Below are 24,867 nucleotides of genomic sequence, written 5' to 3'. Positions count from 1 at the left end.
GCTGTAAGGTAGCACAATTGGGAAGCACCAAATTGGAGAAGGTTTTGATTGATTTAAGACTCAGTGAGAATGTCAACAGAAACAGGAAAATACAACTGTCATCTTGTTAAATAAATCTTCTGAAGAGTAAATTCTATCTACCAAGTTTATTTAAAGTATTTCTCATGTTCCTAACATTTGTATTATAAGTATTACGCATCCTCAGTATAGATTTGAAGTTCAATCCATTTTTTTAACTAACTCGCTCTTTTGGGATATTCCTAACAAATACAGTGAAACTCAACTTTGTACAAATCAATATAAAATAACATTTCAATGTCCCACTGATGCTATTCAATTGTGCTTAAACAACTCCAGTTTAATTGGTGCATTGTGCCGACAATATTTATTATTTCAAGGATAAGGTGGAAAAATATTTCATTCAACTCCAGGCTGTTGGACAACAATACTTGTTTACAGCTTTAGCTTAGAATTATATCAAAATTATGTATACATTATTAACAGTAAGTCATCAGCAACCGGTATGCAAAAAACTCTTATCAAGTTATATTAGAGACAAATGTAACCATTTGATAGCAAGAAAAGAGTGGCATTATAGAAAGCGCTAAGATATTTGTCAGCCAGATGGAAGTATAAAACAATACATATGCTAAAATTTGGAAAAATTCTGTTCGGTGTCTGCCAAGACTAACTCAATCTACTTAAAGTGATTTTGGATACAGTGCATACAAAATAGTATAATTGATCGTTGTTATATTTGACCAGACACCAATGAAGCCAGCCAATTGAATATTTCTATAATGTCCAGATGACCATTGAGTGACAAATCTCACTCTCCCATCCAAAGGACAGCTATGTGATGGAATAAGTAATTGTAGATAGTTTGCTTAACAATATTTTAAGTTGAAGCATGAGAGAGACAGGGAACAAAAGGGAGGAAAGATATGAAGAGAAATAATTTTGTGGGAATTATTATTATTAGAAAACTGAACAAGATTTAAATGCTTCAACATGGGACTGGTAAGAAATAGAACAGGTACATCTAATTCACTGAAGGTCTTCAAAAATATGACTGCCATATAAAATATAATAAATGCCTATAGGATTTAGCTGATCAAAATTACCAATAAGGTGGGAAAAAAACTTACATTTAGAGTAAAAGCAAAAGACAATTTAATCATTTTAAAGTAGGTAGATGCCCAATTTGTATGAAAAAATGGAAATTAATAGAATTTATTAATGTGAATGAATGTGACATTTATTGCACTTTTGAAAAATAAAATCTGGATAGTAAATTGTCACAGAAAGTGGCTGCCAGTATTAGTGACTGTTATTTTACTGTAATTTGAAAAAAAAAGATGGAAAAGATGATTTTCCTGTGTTTATGTTTCAAAAAAAAAGAAAGAAAGAAAAAGAAAAACCAAAGGAAAATCTTATTAAATGCTCTTTATTCAATCACAAGATATCTAAGGCTTGTATATGGATTTTTCTTTGATGATGTTTCCTGAAATGTCTCCATATATTGATTGACTTATATTGAATGACAATCCCTGGTTGTATAAACAGAAGCAAAGAATCAAAATCACGTGAAGTATTAATACCACTTTATAAATCCTTACTAAGACCTGGCATACTGCATCCAGTTCCGGTCACCACATTACAAAAAAGATGTTGAGACTTTGGAAAAAGTGCAAAGAAGAACAACTAAGATGATTAAGGGCCTGGAGACAAAAACATAAGAAGAACAGTTGCAGGAATTGGGTATGGCCAGCCTAGAGAAAAGAAGGACCAGGGGTAACATGATAGCAGTATTCCAGTATTTGAGGGGCTACCACAAAGAAGAGGAGGTCAACTTATTTTCCAATGCAGCACAAGGCAAGACAAGAAACAATGGATGGAATCTAATCAAAGAGAGAAGCAACCTGGAATTAAGGAGAAACTTCCTAGCAGTGAAGACAATTAAACAGTGGAACAGCTTGCCTTCAGGTATTTTATCATTGGATATTTTTAAGAAAGGACTGGACCTATCTGAAATGGTAGAGGGTCTCCTGCTTGAGCAGGGGGTTGGATTAGAAGATCTCCAAGGTCGCTTCAAGCTCTATTCTAATTGATTACTTCTCTCATTTTCATATAACTTGCATCATATTGCTGCAGATGGGTAAGCAAAGTGCACTGATTTTCTTCAGTGTGGAAACTAAAAAAAATTATAATTCCTCAACTTTTGTCCTTATGTAGGAGAAGATGGAGAACAATCTCTGTCTCCTTTTGCCTAGAAAACTGTACTTTTCACTGCATGGACAAAAGCATTCCATACAGGTGAAGGTTCACAGTGATTAGTCATTGCCTAGTCATGCACATAGCAGAGTTTCAAAAAGCATCAGTGTTGAACAAAGAAAAGGCCCTGTGCCAGATACAAGAAGTCATAGAATGTATCTAGCCCATAGACATAGTTCCTTACTCCTACTTACACAGATTTCTTTTAAAAGAATTTAGAAAACTTTTCAAATCCATTTGAAATCTTTGGACCTGTCTCTTCCTTTCCTTGGGGAATTGCCTCCACTACATCACAGTAGACAAAAAGGGCAAAATCAAGATTGAAAGGCAATATTTTCCTATAATACACAAATGTCCTTTCCCATTATTCGCTGATTACCTAGGAGAAAATATCCTGAAAGACCAAAACTGGGATCTAGAAGGGTAAATCTGGGGATCTAGAATGGGAAGACTCTTACCCTTACATTAATGATGCAGGGTTACATTACTGAATACTACTGTGGAAAGAACTGGGAAACGATACTTGTTTCTTTCCTGAAGTCTTTTTGAGAGAGCTTGGTGGGGTCTAAAGTAACTGTCCTTGGGTTTCTTCTACCGTTGAGGATTCTGTTTTGAAATTGCATTTTGTGTGTGTGTGTGTGTGTGTGTGTGTGTGTGTGTGTGTGTGTGTGTGAGAGAGAGAGAGAGAGAGAGAGAGAGAGAGAGGGCACTCTGAAGGCCAATTGGCTATGTATCTAAAAACATAATCAATGACATGCTAAGTTCCATAATGACTAGATGTTTGGTAAAATGGGAAATAAAGGCAGCCTCTTATGGCAGAATTACTTGTAACATATGCACCACAATGCACAAACGATGCTATATAGCCTCTGTTTATTTTGTGTTTACTACTTTTACATAATATCACAAGACAAGATAGAATAATCTCTTTCAGTTGGTCACCAAATAGCCCAGAAACATTTTAAAATCAATAACTGGATCCATGTGGTTTGATCTGTTTTTCTATACCACTGAAACAAATAATAGCTTGTCTTCTGAACAGTTTTATTAAATATTTTATACAGAAATTAAAGACTGTTTTCAAATATTGCTGAGATTACATCACTTGCAAGTGACCCCCATGTGTAAACTGATGGGGCAAGTGTAAATTAGTTATTTGATTGTACAACAGTCAAAGTAATGAGTTCCCAAAAAATCTTTAACATTGTTTCAGTGGTAATTACCCTGTCTGACTATTTTGTTCAAACCATTGTAAATAAAGGCACAATCAGTACATCAGAGACTGACCTATTCTGGGGACTGAAGATACATTACAACCAAATGGCAGTAAGGAGATCTCACTGTGTTATTTTGCAAGGATGTTCATTAAACATATGGTCCTGAAAGCTATTCCTTGGCAAATTTTATCACGTAAGGGCTTTGGAATTTGATTTAAACCAATAGAATTATAAACCTTACTGAATCCTTGTTACTGGAACATTTCTCAACAGTCTATTTCAAGCTTTACTATCGGCATTAACATAGCTGGTTCAAAGGAACTTATCACGTTTTATTCCATCTTTGTTGTGGTCTGAACAAAGACTCCTTTTTTAAAAAAAAAAACCCTAAACTGTTAGGAGAAGTTTTACATGCCTATTTTAATGTTGAAAATATAGTTGCGAGCTTAAAGAACAGTCTTGGTACATTGTAAACCAAATGTCCTCCATCTACTCCAGTGAACTTATGTAGTGTTGAGCTGAACATTTGCTGCCCTTTAATTCATAAAGGAAGGGGCAAAACAAAAGGAAAGAGGTAAGAATTCCATTCAAATTTTCAGTGGAAGAAGACAGCAGTCTTATTTGTTATCCTTTTTGTTTAACTTTTAAAATATTATACTTTCCCTGTTCTCTTTAATGAAAAAAAAATTTGCAAATTCTTTTCTCAAGTTAGCAGCTGATTTCAGCTCTCTATCCAAAGTCAGGATGGACAACCAATGCTGATATCTATAAGATGATTTGCTAATGACTGTAGGATACTGAAAACTGCAACTTGATATGATAGAAAGCTTGGAGTATAAATTATCAATTTAAAGGAAAGAAAAATGGTATGTGAAATTAAGAGAAAGGTGGAAGGATGAATAAAGATCTGATCCTGAGAAGTAACAAATACACACACACTCATACACAGAAGTGAGGTTTATAGGTTTAATTAATATTAAATGAGTAACATATATGTCAGAAAGCATGAATTGATGCCATCTAGGTCATGGATATATATGAATATAGAAATATAGAAATCCATAGGATGATGATAATTGTATGCCATGCTCTGGTGAATGGCAATATTGAAAAAACCAGAAGGAAAAATAGAGAAAATATAGAAAAAATGGTCATGTGAGGACCGAAGTAAGAAGAATAATGATTAGTGAGCATCTATTAAAAAAGGTCTATTTATTTCATGTACATATATGGAAAAGGAATGAGGGATATAAGAGCTATGAGAAGTTATGAACGAGGAGCAGATCACTATTTGATAATGTTAATGGATGGGAGAAATCAGATATGGAGTAAAGTACTCTGGGTGGAAGAAACAAAAGAATGAAAATAGAATAATTGCAGAGACTCAACTGAACGAATGGAAAGCAAATATAAGGATTTTAAGATGTGCAAATGCAGATAGAAAATTACTATAGAATGAATGTTGGTCAAAAGAAAAATAAAAGACTGTATTTGTTTTTCTACCCACTCTGTTACTGGGAGTGAAAGCTGGAAGAGAAATGGGTTACTTAAGACATCCAGGTGCTAAAACAAGAAAAGATCATGGGTGCTGCTGAATGTTGAAAGCATTTAATCATACAAAGCGAATGAATGAGAATTGAACTGTAAAACAATGGTATGACAGAACAGTAAATGATATTAAGAGGAAGGAGAAGACATAGACAATCATGCCTGAATATAGTTGATAGATTCCTCAAAGAGAGAGAAGTGAGAAGCTTAACAACAAAAGGTGGAAGCAGGGATGGTCTACAAAATAGAAAGGCATGGAGAGGTATTGTGCATAGTATTGAGGTAAACTAGATTTAATTAAAGTTCAGTTTCTTCTCTTATTCAATGTCTTTTTCTTTGGCTTACCTCTCCTTACTTCATTTCTATGCTTTTCAGAGGAAAGGAATAGTATATTGGATATGTGCATATGTATTTAATACTACTACAGCTGCTAGTCCTGACAGCTGGATATTACTGCTCTTAAAAGCAATGTTCGCTCTTCAGGACAAACATTATTGCCAAATATTCTCCCTCTCACTGCAACTAACTGACTGACACTCTGCTAAACATATGGTAATATACGATAATACTGCTTAAAATGCAATACCTATACCTACCCATATACTTCAATTTACCAATTAGCAATTCTATAGACATCATTAGAACAGTGATCCTAAGAAAAATGCAAACAAATCAGCTGAGTTACTCCAGTTAACAGAGTAGAGCAATAGTCATTCAAGCATCAGCCATGTGCAAAACAGATGAAAAGATTATTAACCCTAAATAACCTCCTTATTCAGTTAGAATATTAGTAGTTCTTTCCTTTATGTTGACCATCCCTGAGAACTGGCCTCCAAAAATCAATGCTTTCATATATATTACCATACAGACTTATATGATGTCCAGGAAACAGACACAGCAGTACCTAGCTGACTTTGGCAGATTTCAAAAATCCAGTCCCAACTGCGGTTGTAAATCAAGGACTGTTTGTAATGGCAAATTATTCTGCATTGTTGCCAAGAAAACTACACATCCATGATTTTTTTCAGGAAGTCAAGATCAACTTGAAGGAGACTTATTAAACAGAAACAAGAGAAAGAATCAAATTCAGGATGATGTCCTATGAGATGTTTCTAAGTAGCAGATGGGACTATTACTTTAATCATACACATCATTGTAGAAGCTCCCAAGAACACTTCCTAGCCCTTCTACTTGTGATTCTACTTCTAAGTGATTAAGTAGCATAATTTTGCCAGAGCCAATTATTTAATAGGGCATGAGAGGACAACAACTATTGACAACCCTTAAGATTCAATTCTAGCAAAAAAAAAAAAAATTCTTCACATTTCTGTATCACTCATCTCCCTTGGAGAGGGACTCTGGACAGTATACAATAAAATGTTAAAATATAAAACAGCGTATATAAAAGTTTAAAAAATAAACAAAAAAGAGGTGGCCAGAGATTAGTCAAAAAGCAAAGGGGGGGGGGTTAGGGGACTAACCAGTCCCACAGCTGCATGCTCCCCTGGACTTTCCGTGCAAGGCCACAAAGCCATATCTTAATTCCCTTCCAGAAGACCTGCCTCACCTCTGGGGGAAGAATGTTCCACAGGGTGGGGCAGCAGCAGAGAAGGGTCTCTTCCTAGACCCAGCTGGTCAGAAATCTTTAACTGATGGGGTCTGCAACATATCTTCCCTGTCTGACTAGGAAATTATGGATCACATGGATCCCAAATTGCTGCCAAAACTACAAATGGGAACTCCTTGTTATCTTATCTACAAACAGTGTCTTTTGATCACTGATGCTAATTTCACTTTAATTATGTATTGCATAGCTTTAACATTTGTGGTTATAATATAGCTGAAGAAAATTATATACAGAAATGTACCGACGGAATTCCATGCCTCTCATTTGTGAAAATAAACATGCACACGATTCCTCAAATTGGAGAGTAGCAAAATTATCTTTTTAAAAAAATATAGCTTATTTACTTACTTCCCTTCTAGCAATTAAAGCATGCATACTGCAGAGAATCAAACACTAAAATGATGAGAGATTTGCATACTAGTGTTGAGCATCCCGTTTATTTGTTCTTAGCGAACCTAAGTATCTATAGCTAAGCACGTCCCTTAGGGCAGAGAAGATTGAGACAGGTTATCAAATTGAGTAAATTTATATTTATGTATTTAATTGCACAATAAATATTTTTTAATTATCTGAATAAAATCCAAGCATAGAAACATGCAGTCAAAATAGTATGCTAATCACTCTGAGTGCCATAGTTGCAGAGGGAAAAGAAATTAAGAAGCCTTGATTTCAATTTTGGCGTCCGCCTCACAAATAGCACAAAAGTGTTCGCCTTTTAATTGTGTTGCATATTGATAAATATCTTCTTGTGGCACAACAGGGAAGATCTTCTCTGCTGGCAGTCTGTACCAAAGGGTGTTCACCCGCCTCTACTCCAGGGTTTACCCTGAATGATTTAATTATAATTTTCTGTGTGTAAGACAAATTAAAGAGGGGAGCAGGAGTGCCCTGCCAACACAGATTATTTATCTCCTTAACAGATTGCTATGCGTCAAACCCCAGAGCTGCTGCTGCTGCTGCTACTGATGTTGCTTACAAAACTTGAGAGCAATACGGGACAAAGAAAGAACCACATGCTAAATTGGAGGAGCAAGAATAAAGGGAAATAAAGTCATTATTTCTAGCTCGAACTGCATTTACTACCCTGGGAAAATATATCGAGTTTTGGTCACAGATAATTAGGGCTTTGTGTATTTGTTTATAATGTAAGTTATTTTTGAACTGGAGACACATTTAACAGGACATTTGATTTGATTCTCATCATTTGCACTGAAAACATCTGGGAACTTCCTTTCATGTTCCATTTGAAAACATACTTGTCTTACAAAGCCTAATGCTATCCCTAAGATCTAAGAACAACCTACTACGTTTTTGAATAGTCTTCGCTTCTTCCTTCATCGTCTGTTTAATTCTCACTGATGAAACATAAGAGTAGACTAGAGTAGAGAATGACTTCTTGATTTTACACTGAGCAACTTGTCAAAGAGAAAAAGGAACCAATTAGGTTCAGGCTTCATCTCTGCATCATGCTATGATTATTTTTTTTAAAATAAAGTTACTGTCACTAAATAATAACAATAATATCAACAAAATGAAACAACTTGCTCATCTTTCTATGTTTAAATTAGTCCTATGTGAGAGGGCAAACAAATCCATATTTTTTCATGATAACTAATGCAAATGGATAGATTGGCATGCCCATTATCTGCTGTGTAGCCTTATTCAAATAGGAAAGATTTATATTTTAATTGTTCAAATTTCCATGATTTATATTTTAATTGTTCAAATCTCCATGATTTATATTTTAATTGTTCAAATCTCCATGATTTATATTTTAATTGCTCAAATCTCTACATAAGAGATTTTAAATGACGCTTACTTCATGTTCCATCAAACATGAAAGAAAATACAATTCTCATAGAATAAAAGTCCTTCAAGTACCTATGAAACCAAGTCACATCCTTATGGACAGTCACACATTGTTCAGCTGTGTTAGAAATCTCCTAACTCACATGGACACTGATTACTGACTGAATACGGAGTAATCAAAAGGAACAACAACCAGACAATAATGAGCTGTCAATAAGGATAATTAATGAAATCATGTGAGATAGAAACAATAAAATATGCAAAGTGGGTATGGTTACATAAAAGAAAAAAAGGCTGCTGGTAGGGAAGAAGAGAGAAAAATCCTGTTTGTTTGAGCTTTACATAAGGTACTGATATCTAAAACGTAGATCTTGATATTATTAAAGGATCATTTATTCCCAAATCAATCTCTTCTTCTATCAAACAAATGGTTTTTTTTAACTATTAAGAAGTATTATAGACAAAATTAGATTCCATACTGATTTGTACTGATTTCACTATTAATTTCATTCAGTTTTAATTTTTTCCATTCTCAAATTCAGATTCAATCTATTGTGATCCTTTATTTGAAAGTGTTTAAAGATTAAGGGATATTTGTGAGAATTTTCAGGCACGTTTATCCTTATTAAGTACTTTTTTGTACTTGATTTTCCTGGTGTTGTACCTGGTTCTCATCCTTTCTCCAATCTCATCCAGTTATGTTCATTTTGCACACAATTGTTTTAATGTGTCTATTTTTACACAGATTGGTTCAAATCTGCAATATTCAAGATCTGAATTTTAAGACCTCTGGATTTTGGTTCTTACTACTGTATTCTTTTTTTTTTCAATGAAACTGAATCTTGGAAGAATTAACAGTCCCTTTTCATAGGTAGTATTTCATCTTTCATCTTTTAGCCTCTTAAAGCATTCCTATTGATATTAATCAACATGGGCCTGGACCTGGTAACTTGAGGGATTACCTACTTCTCATAGTATCTGCCCAACTGGTTCAATCTGGCGGGATTGGTGCATTCCAGGTTCCTTTGATTAAACAATGTCATCTATCAGGATTCTGAAGCCATGTTTTCTCTGTAGAAGTATCTGTTTTCTGGAATAATAATCTTACCCAAATTTGAACAGCTCCCACCCCTCTGGTATTTTCAAGGGCCTTAAAGACATAGTTCCTCACCCAGACCTTTGGCAAGGACTGATGCCCCCTTTTTCTTTTCCCCTCTGGGTTTTCCTTGCCATTGTTGTTCCTTGATTATGTACTGTTTTCATGTTTTCTGCATTGTTCTCATTCTCTTTTTTTAATGTTTTAACAATTATAAACTGGCCAGAGTCAGGTGGCACATAAATTTAATATATTGTGGATGGTTGCACAGTTAGCCAGATGTTTAGACTGGATTTGGCATTCTGTCTGCTTATTATTATTAATCTCCCAGCCAATTTCTCTTTAAATCATAATATTACTGGCAAGATAAATAAAGAGCATTGCTTTAATGTGTCCAGTACTTTAGAATACCTTCCACCTGGGCTGTAGTACCTAAAAACAAATAAAGTATCAACAAGAACCCTATTTTCAATTCTATCTGAGATCAAGGAATGCAGTACCCCAAAAGGCTAATGAGACACTGAAGACTTTAAAATGTTTTTCTCCATCCTGAAATTGGCCTAGTGACTTGGAATTTTAGGAAGATAAGAAGGAAATACTTAATTTCTAAGAACCTCTAGGAGTTATACTCTCAGCTTTCAGTAGATTTAAATTTATTGATTTAAGATTCAAGGAAACAAAGGAGACTTAGAAATAAATCCACCCCAGCTTTCCTCTCAAAGTATCTGTTCTTAGACACTCCAAATAGACGACAGTACAAAAATGTGCTTCTGACATTTAGAAAACAGAAATGTTTCTCAGCTCCTTTTTAGGAGAAACTCATTCATTCTGTTAAACTAATCTAAATATTAGTTTGTTCCATCCTGTATTTCAAACTAGCCAATATAACTCATAACAGTGAGCCAGCCTGCTGATCTATGGAATTATTCCACTACTCACTTCAAACGCAAAGGCACTTGATACTCTACCATTTATTCTTTTTACTAATCTTATTCTGCCATGAATATTCAGGAAAAAGAAAGTATTCTTCCAGACTCCCCAAACAATCTAAACAGAGGCTTATATGTCATACAGCATGTAGGCAGGCACCATATTGCCTGATGAGATAGCAACAGAAACCTTAAGTGCCTTCATCGGCATTCTCTGTGTATTCTTGCCTGCTCATCTTATGGACAAAGAGGTAATTCAATCATGCTGCTGTAAACGGATGGTGCCAACCTCAAACACACCAAAGAAAAAAAAATAGAAAATAATCCACAGAGCATACCTACTTTAAATTTGAGGTACTTGCATTCTTGTAACATTGTGCATTTGAAAAAGATTTAAAGAATCATTCTACTGAATAATATCACCAATGATAAAGTGCACATTTATGAATGTCATTTTAAATGAAGGTTCCTTTTTTAAAGGACCTTAACTGAACAGTGAATTTTACCACAGCTTGTCTTCTAGCTTCCTTGTTAAGCAAATTTAAAACATTATATTTTAATGTATTATATAACCTGCAACTGGAAGGTTGGTTATAGATCTCTTTTGAAAGAAATCAGAAGTTTGGAAGACAAAATGTAAGCAGCCTTTTTTTTTCCAGTGTCAAAATTAAAATGGCTGGATTTTAAACAGAAAGCATGATGGGTTTATCAAATTCAGTAAAGTTAGGATCAAGAACTCACTAGAAGTAAATCAAAACTTCATCCATTATTGCACGGCAATCCTAGAAGAGTACATATTTACAAGGTTCTGTTGCAAACGTAGAAACCTAGACTGAATTATTGAGTTAAAATACTGCTAAAAGCTAACACTGAAAATTTTCTACTCTGAATCTATTTCATCTACATACATCATCTCTGTACTGTCTAGATTAGACCTGGGCATTTTACGGTCTCTGGGCCACATCTATCCCTTTGGATATCCCTGTCCAGCCTGCACGAGGTCAATCAGAAATTATAAAATAAAATACAAATAAGTGTGCCACAGGGAATGGGAGAAGAAGCCAAAGGTGCTCCTTTAATTGGCTGGCAAGTTGAGTTTTGCGCCTGTAACACAAGAGTGATGGCTGGGCTGAAGTTCCATGATCCCTCCTCCTTTGAGAGGTGAGCACCAGCAACAGAATTAAATTCAGCCTATTGGTTCGGTCCTCCACCACAGTCCCAGTTTGTCATGTGGCCTCTTGGGAAAAATAATTGCCTGCTCTAAACTTCATGAGTGAAGAGCTGGAAAAGAAGTCTACAAGAATCTGTGCCTCTCCTCTTTTAGTTGGCAACTCTTATTGTGAACTTCTAAAGTGCATACAGCATTATATATGCTGCCTCTTGATACCAAAAGCCATGTTGAGATAGGCAGGCCAAAACTTAGGAATGAAGGGAAGCAGGAGGGTTTTCTTCCATGTCTGATACCAATATCCGCTTTTCCAACCAATATGAATCAAATAAATCTTTGCAGAATGCAGATCAATGTATATCATCAAAGTAACATGATTCCACAAAGAATATTAATACAGGCAAGCAAATGTTAAATACTAGGAAGAAACACAAAAATAATTTCAATGTAAGATGGAAAGCTCAAGTTATAGGTGTTTGTACATATGTTCTAGTGAAAGTCACACATCGTGCTAATTTGTTGATCAGTCAGGTATTCAGTCCTCAAAGCATAACAACTTCATTATGAAACAAAAATTGTTCAGAAATACTGTTTGACTTATGTATATATATGTATGTGTGTATACACACACACACATACACACACACACATACACACACACAAAATGCAACTTCTGTTCCTAGTTATTCCGTGAAAATGACTGCTCTTAAGGCAAGTAACTATGCATACTTATATTTGCATGCAGGCATGTATTTATATGAATCATGAAAGAAAATGGGATAGGCCCCCAAACATAGATGTGTACATAAATAAAACAGTGGAGCCCAATGTTATCCAATTTATGAAATAACTTGCTCATCATTAAGAATTTAAATAAAAAATCAACTCCAATATGAGATTTTTATTCTTAAATTCAACATACAATACACGCAAAGGAACTAAATGATTTTTCCTCCCCATTTTGCTCTAGGCTGGAAGATGTCAAACTAGAAAATCTCATCTTCCACAAAAACATACTTTCTGGTGGTACAGAAAATATATTTCCTTTATCAGACAAATATAAAATATAAATACAAATCTACATCCTAGAACTGGTATAATGTGTACTTCTCCTGTTAATATCCCAATTTTAAACGCACACAGAATACTTAGGAAACCAACTTTTTCTTCATGAAAGAAGAACATAAGATGTGCTTTCTGTCTGCCTTAGCAAAATTATTACTAGCAATGAAAAGTTCAGTGGAAAAAGAGATTTCTTAAAACTAATAATAAAAACCTCAATAAAAACCTTTCAGTTAGCAAGGGAAGGCAGACCCACTTAATTTGCTTTCAAAGATTATTCCATATCATTTTGTAGAAAATAGCATCCTTTTCATTGTTAACATATAATATTGTCTTCTTCACTAAACTGTAAGAACTATTACCAAGAATTTGTAATCCATTTTCACCCATTTGTCCCTTCATTGGCCTCCTTTCTCTATCTCCCCCTCCCCCAAATCAATCCAAATGCATTTCAAGAAGCACCTTTACAGCAGAGTTTGAAGATGGGGGGATAAATTAAGAAAACAGAATTCATGGCCTGGGCAGAAAAGAATCCAGCAGTTATATTATGCTGCAAGACACAATCCTAAAATATAATATCCCTTGCTTCCAAGGGCTTGAAAATGAAACTTGAATATAGGACTTGAGGAAGCTCTGAAAAATTCACCTTTTTAAAAATCTGTTCTGCTCCTCCCTTTTAACTATTTTCATGATATTCATGATAACAGTCCTAAAATATGACTGCAATCTAATAGTTCTGATACTATACTACAGGATACGATACTAGAGTCCTGATAATAAATACTATTGCGGTCTAACAGTTCTGAAATACTGCTGCAACACTTTCTCACCAGGCATAAAAAGCCACAATGATAGAAAAATTAGAAGGTAAATTCACATAAGAGATTCCCAAAACAAACAACTCTATCAATGGCTTACGTTCCATATTGCTCTACTGCTGGATGAAGGTTCTTGGATCCAGCAGGAGTTTCCGTCAGTAAAATTGGGCAGGAAGCAATTTTTGCCAATTGACTCTCCTTTCAGCAGCCTGTGCCATAGGAGATGGCATGGCATTAGTAGATCAAAGAGCTTTCTGTCAGCAAATATCAACTTTAAATACAACTTCTATTTCATGTTTATGGAATATTGAGAAAGGGCTCAATATGTTTTTTAAAAAAGTTCTGGATGATCACTGTTTGCAGGGACTGTATTTGTAGTTTATATGCACGTATTTATCATCATCTTGCACTGTCCATCAAGTTACTGATGAATGTGCAGACATGTTCATAAACCATAGCTTATGTGAAGATACACAAACATTTTATGAACCGAACCTCAAACACAAAAGAGGTAAAAAAAAATCCCTATTTATAATTGGCGATTATTTCCATGAGTTTCAGAATGTCAAGAATTTCTTTAATGTAATACTAGAAACATTAACCCTTAGCATCCTGGGATTATGCAGCTGTCCTCCATGAGAATGTAAAAAAAGATGAATTACTTTGGAGTTGTAGATGAGAACCATGAGCACACAATAATCCTAATCCTAATGGAATATTATGTATTTGTGTGTATAAAATTAGAATGGCTGTAAAATAAAAATAATGCATTCATGCAAATAGGTACCTTCCACCTACAAACAAAAGTGTAATGTTTTAGGCACTGATAAGAAGAAACTCCATTCATGCTTACCTCTCCCTTTTAGGAGTGTGGACTGACAACTGTCCATTGGTTGAGGCATGTGGGTTTATTATTAAGGAGGGCTTTGAAGAGGCTGAAGAGGAGATACATGTGGTTGACAGGTCCAGGCTGCTATGATTGTTGCTGGTTGCTTCCTCTGCTGTGTGAGATCCTGTCACTTCTTTCCAGAGTTGCTGGAGTTCAGTTGGAATCATGCCTAAAACAAAATTCACTGGTTAATGTTTACTAATTACTACTAAATTTCATCACTAGTACATTTCTAAATGTTAATTGACTACTGTAAAGTGCTTGACATGGGGCTGCCCTGGAAAAGTATCCAGAAGCCTCAGTTGGTTCTAAATGCAGTGGTTCATACAGTTTTGTGCAAATCTAGATTCACACATATGTTAAACCCCCCTGAGGGCAATGCGATACTTGCCAATTTGCTTCTGGATCCAATTTAAGGTGCTGCTTAAAGCCCTACATGGCTTGGGTGATTTGAAGGACCTTTTTCCAACTACATCTACCCAATCCACTATACTGGGGAGGCAGGGTATATTATGATTTCCCAGCATTAAGGAGCTCCATCTAAGGTCCTTTTCCATGGTCGCTTCTCCCGGTAGAATATCTTAAGAGATATGGAGATAAGATTGGCCCCCATCTTCATACTCTTTCAAAAGGCACTGAAAATGGGTTTTTGTCAGTGGGCCTGGGGATCCCAGACTGATATGTAGTGTATCAAGTTTGACTGAATATCAGTGAATATCAGGAGAGTAGGAGTGCAATGAATTTTGTATTTGGGGTCCTGTCTTTGTAAGTCACTGCAGTCATGGTGAGTGACTTTTATTAAATCTCTTTAATAAAAAAGATTTAATACTAGTTGCCACAGCAATAACTATTATGGAACCAAAAAACGCTTTATATAAAAAAGCTGTCCGTGGAGGTATTTGCTAGTTGGTCCAGCTCAGCGGACCAACGGAAATGGCAGTGGTGGCGGAGATGGGATGTTTTTGTTTGTGCGTGTGCTGCTTTAAAAATGTAGCTGTGCACACATCCATGTGTGCTTATCCACCATTTCCATGGCCCATTTCTGAACAGGCTGCGGCCCCGCAGAAGGCCGCGGATCAGGGGCTGGGGACCCCTGTGCTAGATTGCATTGCAAATTCAGGGGTTAAGCTGATGACATGGATATTTATCTTCTTCTGCAGCTATGGATATTGAAAATAAAAGCTTTATGTTTATTTTATTTTATTTTCTAACCCTTGTGCATTCAGGAATATATCTGAAAATGTGAAACCAAAAAAATGTAGGAGTCAGATATTTTGGTAGAAAAATGTTCAATTTTTTTTCTTCATTTTTCTTCATTTCTCATGGTAAATGTTTCTACCTCAATCTCATCGGGCCAGGGCTGTATTGAGGACTGGGTGATTTCTTAGCCAAATGCCAAAATCTAGCTAACAGAGTTATGCAAGAACACTGTGGAAACTATCAACAAAAAGCATTTTCAATATGCATTCCTGCTAGTGAGCCACGAAGTCCAGAAGCTACCCAAGATGGCTGGTGCCAGTGTCAGGAACACTATTTGTTTTTATTTTTACATTCATGGAAGCCTGTGTTGAGTCCTGGTAGTATAAAGACACATAGTACAATCTTTTGACAGATTATCCCACCAGAACAGTAAATGCTAAGCTTTTCTATTTGTGATCACAACAGATATAGGGAGAATAATTACATAGGTTCTTTGGTTGTCCACAGCAGCACTTTGCATCTTAATGGCTTACAAAGAATGATCTGTGGTAAGATGGGCAGCCAATAAACTTTATAAATAAAAAGTAATAAAATTAAAATCTTCTCAAATTGGAAAACATGGGTGCCCAAGAATGGCAAATGATGACATCTGCACATGATACTGTCATACAAATAATGTGGTTGATGTACTTGTGTTAGTGGTCATGATATGAATGACACACAAATTATACAAGCATGTCATTTGCTCAATGATATCATGGCATGTGTGTCATTTTAACCTTATGGTATGAAACTAAGACCTATTTTGAAAATAAATCAAGATGGGGTATTATCCCAATAATAGTTGAAGAGAGTTATGATATACATTCCCAAGATCGGTGACATAAATGGGATTTAAAAATAAGATTCCGAAAACCTAATGTAAGAGAACAGTATTATTGGAATAGATGAATCATTGGTCAGCTCTAGCATGGTAACTTCTGTTTCGAAGCAAGGAAAGTCTTCAAAGAAAATGTATCTCTGTTTTTATGATATCAGCACAAAAGTAATTTTGTGCTTGAATTGTAGATGATGACAAGTAGCTTTGCTTTTAAATATAGTTTTTATTAATTACTTTTAGACATAAATTATGAATTCATATTGTCTCCATGCAGTGCTTTTTAAAATTTTAACAGTAAAATTGATTATACTGTGATTATGTCATTAACATACCTATCTTTCTCATTAATTTTGGCTTTTAGTACTGCTCACTTGATAGATGTGCCTTATATAAAAAATCTTGCAAGTTCCTATACAGCTAACATTACTGTTATTACTAGTTTCTTGATCAGTAATAATAATCCATTGAAAGTAAAATAAAACAGAAAATACATTTTCATGAGAAATATGTTCCTTAAGTAAAGGTAGATACCGAAATTCTTAACTAAACTGAGAATTTTAAAATACCCTTACAAGCTAAAGTTTAGTTAAACAAAACCTAGAGTGACACATATTAATCCCATTCTTATGAGATTCTAAGTTAACACCACATAAATGTTTGCAAACAACATTTGAAGGTATCTTGTCATATTGCTATGCACTGGCATGAAAAAGTAGTATAGGCAGAAATTTATATTAAAGTCATGAAGAATCTATGTTTTCTTCAAAGTAATTCTCTTTCTTTTGAAGACTAAAGACTGAGGCCAAGAAATACAGCTTCTTTGTTTCAAGGGTTGTAGTTTTTAAAAAAATCAGTGCAAGGGTGTGGGACAGCCTGCCATTTTCAAAATATACATCTGTATCTGAAACACAGACATGTCTCTTACCAGACCTAAGGCATTAAATAAAGGCAGTATGCATTAGATTCATTTGAAACACATAATAAAAAATGCCAAGGTCTAAATTTAATTTATTTTTGTCATTTAGAATACAATGGCTAGATAATCATCTTAACGTGATCAGCCAAACATCTTTACTTTGCTAAACTGTTAAAGATTTTAATTATGCTAGCTTTGGAGAGCAGTGGTCTAATGAGGCGATAGACTCCAGAGAATCTAAGTGGTTAAGAACTGTGAAATGAGTCTGATAGGATTTTTTTTTATATTCACCGTGGATCGTTTGCATATCAAAGAGGAGTAAATTATTGCACGGCAGACCAATAATCTTCCCCGCCTTACTCAGAATGCCATTAACAAAAACATTTGGTCTATGCTATGGGGCTGACTAAAAAAATAATAATGCAAAAATGTTCGCAATTAGTATATATTCTACAAGATACTTCAACACTCAGTCGTCTGAGTCTTATGATACATTTAATGTTATAAAGCTGTTTATTTCTTCTTTTATAAAAAAATAAATGCATATATTCTTTGAAGAAGTTGGCTTCATATGAGGAATTCACTATTATTCAGTTATAACCTGTCCCCCAAAATTAAAGCTCTGAAGAAATTTCAACAAAGAAAAGGGTCACAGTGTAATCTTATGTCCTGTTTAACAGCAACTGAGCTATTATTTTCAAACCCCTTGCAAAGTGACAGAGTAGAGTATATTTTTAGCTAACATGTTTGACAGGACTGTCTCCACACTAACAATTACTGTGAATATGACCGACCCTTTCACCACTGTTTACTCAGTTGAAACAATAGTGAATGGACCTGTCTGTTGATGGGATAGTAGATATAGATTGAGTGAGTCAATCTTATATGTTAGGGTTCTACCAATATGAGAAAATTATATTTACCATTATTATTCATCACTGTGAAATCTTCATGCACTTAGATTTTTTTTAAAAAAAGATGGGTAATATGATAAAACTGCTTGATTTTTGTTCATTTAGAAGATGGCATAGAGTATTTCAGTATATCAAGGGCAAAAGAAGAAATAACATATTACAATCTCTACAATAAACCTTCCATAGAAGAGCAATTGACTGACATTTATGAGGGCATCTGCGCACAACACAAGTAAAACCCAGATTTGTGTATAAACTTATATAGCAACAGCTGGAACAATTCACCAGCAGAGGATTATAGATTAGATTATGTATTATGCAGAATCCAATTATGATGTCATAGAGTAAAATTAACTATCTCAATAATTATATGAGCTTTTAGAAGCACTTGTGGCTTCTTATTAGTTTTGTTATCCACAATTTTGGTTACACTAAATAGAATCAATATATACATATAAAGGTATTAATCTACTCATACTTTGTTGTTGCTATTTTGTGCATTCAGAAAATAGTAGATGGGCTTTTGTGCACGCAAAAAGTTTTTTCTTAAGTGTTGGATTCTTTGCACAACATATTTGTCCTCCTTCTCACCAACTTAGAGTAGATCTCACTGAATTAATCCAGCTGCAAAGCTCCATATGGCTTCCTCCATAGGAATGCCTTTTTCTTTGGAGCAATTCACTGGTGGTGGAAGGAGTTGCTTGCTTAGACCACATGATTCATGCAGGCTTTTCTCTTCCACACAGTTCTTCTCAAACTTGACAGAAGAGCTGCTTTGTCACATTGCTGGATTTTAGTGTTGCCACTGCTGCATTTTGCTCCAATGACCAAAAGGCTTTCTCTGAAGCCTTGGACCAGAACACTGGCAATCACGGCTGGAAGTCTTCTTTTGAGCAGGAAAATTATGAAATCTGCTCATTGTTGGAGCCTACAGAAGAAGGACAATCTTAACTTGTCAAAGCACTATCCGCCAGAACTAGCTACAAGTGGTCTTCAGGAGGAAAGCACCAGTGATACTATTAAGAGACCTCTCCACCAAAGTCATTAAAGAGCCACTGAGAACAGAAAAGCCAGCACATATTGCTTTTGTCCAATACCAATTAAGTCTGTCACTTTGAAGGCTAAAAAGCCACTGGAGTTCTATGATTGTGTTCATGCTGCAAGATTTGTCAAAATTAATGCAGAGAAAGATGACCCAATACACTGTGCAGACAATCTGCATGTGAGGGCTTGCTCATGCGAGGAACTAGATGACCATTTGTTCTGGAACTCAACCTCTCCAATTTCCATAAATTCAGGATCTCATTATTTACAGTTTCATCATGCTGGGGAAAAACAACCCCTCAAAAATAAAAAGGACAATCTGTAATCATGTGCTTTCTTTTAGCATAGACAAATAAGTGCACAAATAGAGCATCTGTTTTGTTCCATGCACAAAACAAACTCATTATGATTCAGTCCAGTTGAACCAGTTCAGGATACGTTGTGGTCTGGCTAAACCAAAAGCTAACAAATGTTTTGACCAAGACAAATTTCAGATCATGTAGGACATGATTGATAAGCCTTTCCCTCCCTTTCTTGTCAGGGCCTGTGACCAGCCTTCCCACCAGTTTCCTAACACTTTTCTTTCTTTTTATTTGCCTTTACTGCAGCTGCTGTCCTTGACTTCAAGGCTGGCATGATCCAAGTTACTCTGTCCATCAAACCCATCCCAAATTGTCCCCGTACCTTTCTTCCTCTTCCCTGCTGCACAATCCCATTTGTTTTGCCCTTTCCTTGCAGTCTCCCACCTTAGAACACCTGTGTCATCCATGACCAGGCCAACATCCATGTTTCAGTTCTGGATCCACCTAGAACACACACGTTTCAATCTAGGCATAGACTGTTGCATGGAAGAGTCCATTCACAGTATCTCTTGAACATATCTATGTAGACTATTTAGTAAATTTAAAGGTGTGTTTGAACAAAAATTAGACAAAAAAATGTTAATGACAGATTTTAAACTAAGAATGGTAAAACTGATTCTTCCCAGATGTTGCTGTTCAATTCCCAGGAGGCTCATGAACATGCCCAATAATGAATTACTGAGATCTAACTGAACAATAGGAAGGCCACAGATTCCCTAACTAAGACTAACCTGTGATAACAATAAAAACATTTGAACTGCCCAACACAGAATAGTCAGACAGAATCTTAAGAAATTAAGATTAGAAATTTTAATTTCTCAATGATATTCATAATGATCAACCTACTGATTTCTTTGGCCTATCTATCTGATAATATATTTCTGAACCAAAGCTGTAATTTTCTGCAATTCAATTGTGTAAGCAAAAAAAAATATACAGAATCCTAAAAATCAAAACATAACTTTTCACACATTGAATGCCCATTAGGAATACAAAACTTTCACACATTTGATTTTTTTTTTTTTACTCTTCCTCTGGAGATGAAATCTAGTTGTGTGGAATGCTGTTGAAATTAAGTTTGTTTTATTATGGCTTCTGGGTACAGAGCTAATGTTTAGATTATTGGCTTCTTTAGTGGAAAAGCAAGAAAATTATAATGAGGCATATGCTATTTTATACCAGAGAAATGACAAGATTTTTTAAAATTGTTACAGCGAGTAATTTTAAAACTCTAGCCCTATATAGTAATAAATGTGGTTGTTTTTAATAAGTATCACTATTATTTGTCCTAATAATAGGACAAATTATTTTCACAGAATGCACATAAGCTATGTTTATTTCCAAAAAGAGTAAGTGTGTGTGTTTTATGTACTACTGTTGTCAGTAATAAAAAGGGTATCTATAATGTGAGCATTCATTGTCAATTATTACAGACTAGAGCTTTCACATTTTTCTTTGCTGTGTCCCTTTTCCTAGGAGAAGTATTTTCTTCATTATAAAAGAAAAAGTAGGCACAGCCTTAAAAAAATGCATGTTGTGGGGACAGTTGACAGATGACCCTCTGTGGAACTTGATTTCGCAAACCTAGGTATTTGCCAGCTCTAAGACAACTAAAGTTGCTCAACCTTTTTGTGTCCTTGTACATCCATACCCAGGTGACCATGTTCAAGCAAGCAGAAAGTTGATTTAAACCTCATAATGACATCAGTTTAGAGCCATCAGATTTCTCCGATAAAGAAATTGTGTTGTATTCTGTCATGTCTAAATTCTCAAATTAACTTTTCTCTCTTCTTCCCAAACCTAATAAAGCTACAGGATCATAAGAGAAGGTGAAAGGAAAAAAAAATAACTAATACCAGACACTGACCAATTAAAATCCCTTTTGTTAATGTTTGCCTTATCATGTGTAAATCCCTCTTTAAATATCTCCCCCCTCCAAAGTTGCAAGAACTAATAGTTACACTAGACAGTGAAGCCTATTCATCAATCAATGCCACAACTGCTGAATTACCTACTAGTGTCTCCGATGTGTTGCTGCACAAATTACACTTCATGCATCACCACATTCATTTCTTTCACATTACATGTTAGTGTATCTTGTCACTGCCCAATTGCCCTCTTTTGGACAGCTTAAGTGATATATTATGCTATGAAGCTTGCCAAGGAAACTTAATAATAGAGGGACTGTTTGTAAAAAAAAAAAAAGAATTAGAAAGACATGAGTCCAGAGTCCAGTGAGTGAATATGTAAAAATAGCTTGTGAGATTTCTGAAGGCATAATTAGCTTATGCTATAATGTTTTAAGTGAACCAAATCAATTTGGTTTATACTATTTCCTTTAATTTTCCTTTACTTTCTTTCTTTTTAAATCTCTGCAATGGCAATAATAAATTTGATATCACATAAAGTTTCCATTTGACCATCTTCTACCATTAACAAGAAATTATCATTTGAATCCATCCATCTTTGACTCACTGGATATTTGACTACCACTAAATGGAACCCAAAAACAATTCTTCAGCTTCCTTGCTTGCTTTGGAGTTGGAAGAATGCAATAAATGTAATGGATGCATACCCATGATTAGCAATGAAATATTTCAGGGCGAAAAAATCAGTAGATGAAACAGTTGAGCATAAGGATTGCTCACAGTTCACCTTGCTGCAGATTACAATCCTAATGGTTAAGTCTATAGTGGATTAATCACTTTGGAATGTGTAAATTTTAATTGGTAAATTCAAGCTTAGATTGAAGTAAGAAATCCCATCCCTACAATTTAAACTATTGGGGAGGATGCAAAAGGACTTACTGTACATCTAAATGTCTCTGTCTAATCTGAGGACTAGGGTTAAGTTTTTTTTCTTTTGATACACCTGACTGCAGGAAGCTGAAGTAGGTCAAGAGAATATGTTTGCTACAAAGTAGTCAACCAGTAGGTAAAATGAATCAATAGAATTATGTGGAAATGCTGAGAGGGCTATTCAAATTTCATAGGCATTTGAGGATGTGGGGAGAAAGATAAAGTAGTTTTAGAGCAGAGACACCGCATTAAAAAGAATTCCTTTGTTCAACTCATGTAATATCATGTTAAGTCTCAATGATGGTAAATATAGATACGACTATTTTAAGAGGTAGAAAGAAAATGTGAAGCTTCTTATCCCTTGTCAAACACAGGATTAAGGCAACGGGGATCTATTGTTCAAACTTGGTAAGGTAAAGAGGATTCAGATGGTGGGGGCATTGCATGTTTTCAAAATGTGACTACCACAATATGTTCAATTCATGACTCTCACATCTCTATAGCATTGTCAACTTTTGGACTGAGGCTTTAGCAACAAACTGAACTGCAGTCATTATAAAGCAGCGGGTTTATGTTATGCTGTGAAAAAGTTCAACTGCCAAATTTCTGCACATCGAGTGCACGAGCAAGCCTGGCCAGAATTTTTTTGCATCTAAGAACTGCAATGCTCGTAATAGAAAGAAAGCAAAACAGGGTTTTTTTTAAAAAAATGACATGATGGGTAACTTAACTCACTATTTTGTGAAAGTCTTTTTCACCGTCATAATAATTTATCCAATTTAGACATCACCCATCTTCTTCACAAAAGGCACACTGGGCAGTGTACAAGTAAAATATAAAAACATAACAACTGTATATAAAATGTTAAGAGGCAAAGATAGTTAAAATTCAGAATTAAAGACAGAGGGAGGGCCTTCAGGTTGCTAAGCAGCCCCATGCCTGTGTGTTCTTCTGGGATCGCCAGGCAAGAAAGCAATTATCCGATTACATGACAATTTATTCTGTTTTACAGATGGTCCTCGACTTACGACCATAATTGAGTCCAACATTTCTGTTGTTAAGCGATACATTTGTTAAGTGAGTTTGGCCCCATTTTAGTGAATCACTGCAGTTGTTAAGTTAGTAACACGGTTGTTAAGTGAATCTGGCTTCCCCATTGACTTTGCTTGTCAGAAGGTCCCAAAAGGGGATCACATGACCCCGGGACAATGCAATTGTCATTCATAAATATGAACCAGTTACCAAGCATCTGAATTTTTGATCACACGACCATGGTCGTAAGTGAAAAAACGGTCATAAGTCACTTTTTTCAGTGCTGTTGTTAACTTTAAATGGCCACTAAATGAACTTTTGTAAGTCGAGGACTACTTGTATACAATTGTTGGTAGCAAATCTTTTCAGACTGTTCGCAGAAGGACTACGAGCACCATGGCCTGGATGGATGAGCAGTCTCCCAATAGTACAGAGCATCCAAAAATTAAACAAGTTGGAGGATTAACTTGTGTAATTTTTGTTCGACTTAAAAACTCCGAAGATGTCAAGTTATCCAGAACTCTTTATCTATATAGTTTGTTACTCAGAACTTTTTTGTCCACATTCTTGTATCATGAAAAGCTGATCTAGCTAAAAAGCATGAGTTGGATTATTCTCTTGTATGAAGGATCGCCTGTTCTAAGGATAGACAAGCCTAACAACCATCACAAGATGAATACTAGTTTGGAAAGTTGGGGCCTGGGGTCTATAAGAAAGTAATTCCGCTTTCAGAGGAATTTCCTTAATCACCATAGAAAGGTAGAGTTGCACAGACATCACAAATGTCTATTATTTTTAAAGCGTGTCAGCTAGAAAAAAGGGATGCAAACTCATTTCCCAGAAAAACTTTCTTGGCACAACTAGCCTTCCAGGTGCTAGAGTGTAATTTATTCCCATTATTGTCAGACACCCTGGAATCCCACTCTTACCTTGAGCAAGAGGCTGCAATGGTAAAGCAGGCTGGCCCGGCTGAATTGATAGCAAACCTTGACGTTGCAAAGACAAGAGGTGTTGCTGTTGCAGTTGCTGCATTTGCAGAAGCTGCTGCTGGAAGGCCAACTGTTGTGAAGTCACCTGTTGCTGCTGCGGCTGGCAAAGAGAAAGAATTGATATGCTTCTTTTAGTTTCATATATCTACTACTCCTTTCCGCTTCTTACGTTTAGGAGAGAAGGAAACGATTCATTAAAGAACTTTGAAAGCAGCTTAGCATCTGAGCCAAACCTACAGTAACAGGGTAGAAGACTCATTAACAGTGCAATTCTATGCATGTCTACCTAACTGTG

At 35.4% G+C, this 24,867-nt stretch overlaps 1 protein-coding gene across 1 annotated transcript in view; it reads right to left on the bottom strand.

Annotated features, from left to right (window-relative positions):
- FOXP1 (forkhead box P1) overlaps positions 1-24,625 on the bottom strand; it is an 82,364-nt gene extending 57,739 nt beyond the window's left edge. The window contains exons 1-2 of the mRNA XM_015822368.1: positions 24,513-24,625; positions 14,402-14,606 (exon numbers count right to left, since the gene is read on the bottom strand). Coding sequence (XP_015677854.1) covers positions 14,402-14,606; positions 24,513-24,615 — 308 coding nt within the window. The 5' untranslated portion in view covers positions 24,616-24,625. The remainder of the gene's footprint in view (positions 1-14,401; positions 14,607-24,512) is intronic.
- Between the last annotated feature and the right edge of the window lie 242 nt (positions 24,626-24,867).

This window comes from Protobothrops mucrosquamatus, unplaced genomic scaffold (assembly GCF_001527695.2).
Source record: "Protobothrops mucrosquamatus isolate PMUCROS unplaced genomic scaffold, P.Mucros_1.0 scaffold1537, whole genome shotgun sequence".
NCBI lineage: Eukaryota > Metazoa > Chordata > Lepidosauria > Squamata > Viperidae > Protobothrops > Protobothrops mucrosquamatus.
The sequence above is the reverse complement of the archived record's forward strand: the minus strand, read 5'-3'. Positions and strand labels throughout refer to the sequence as shown.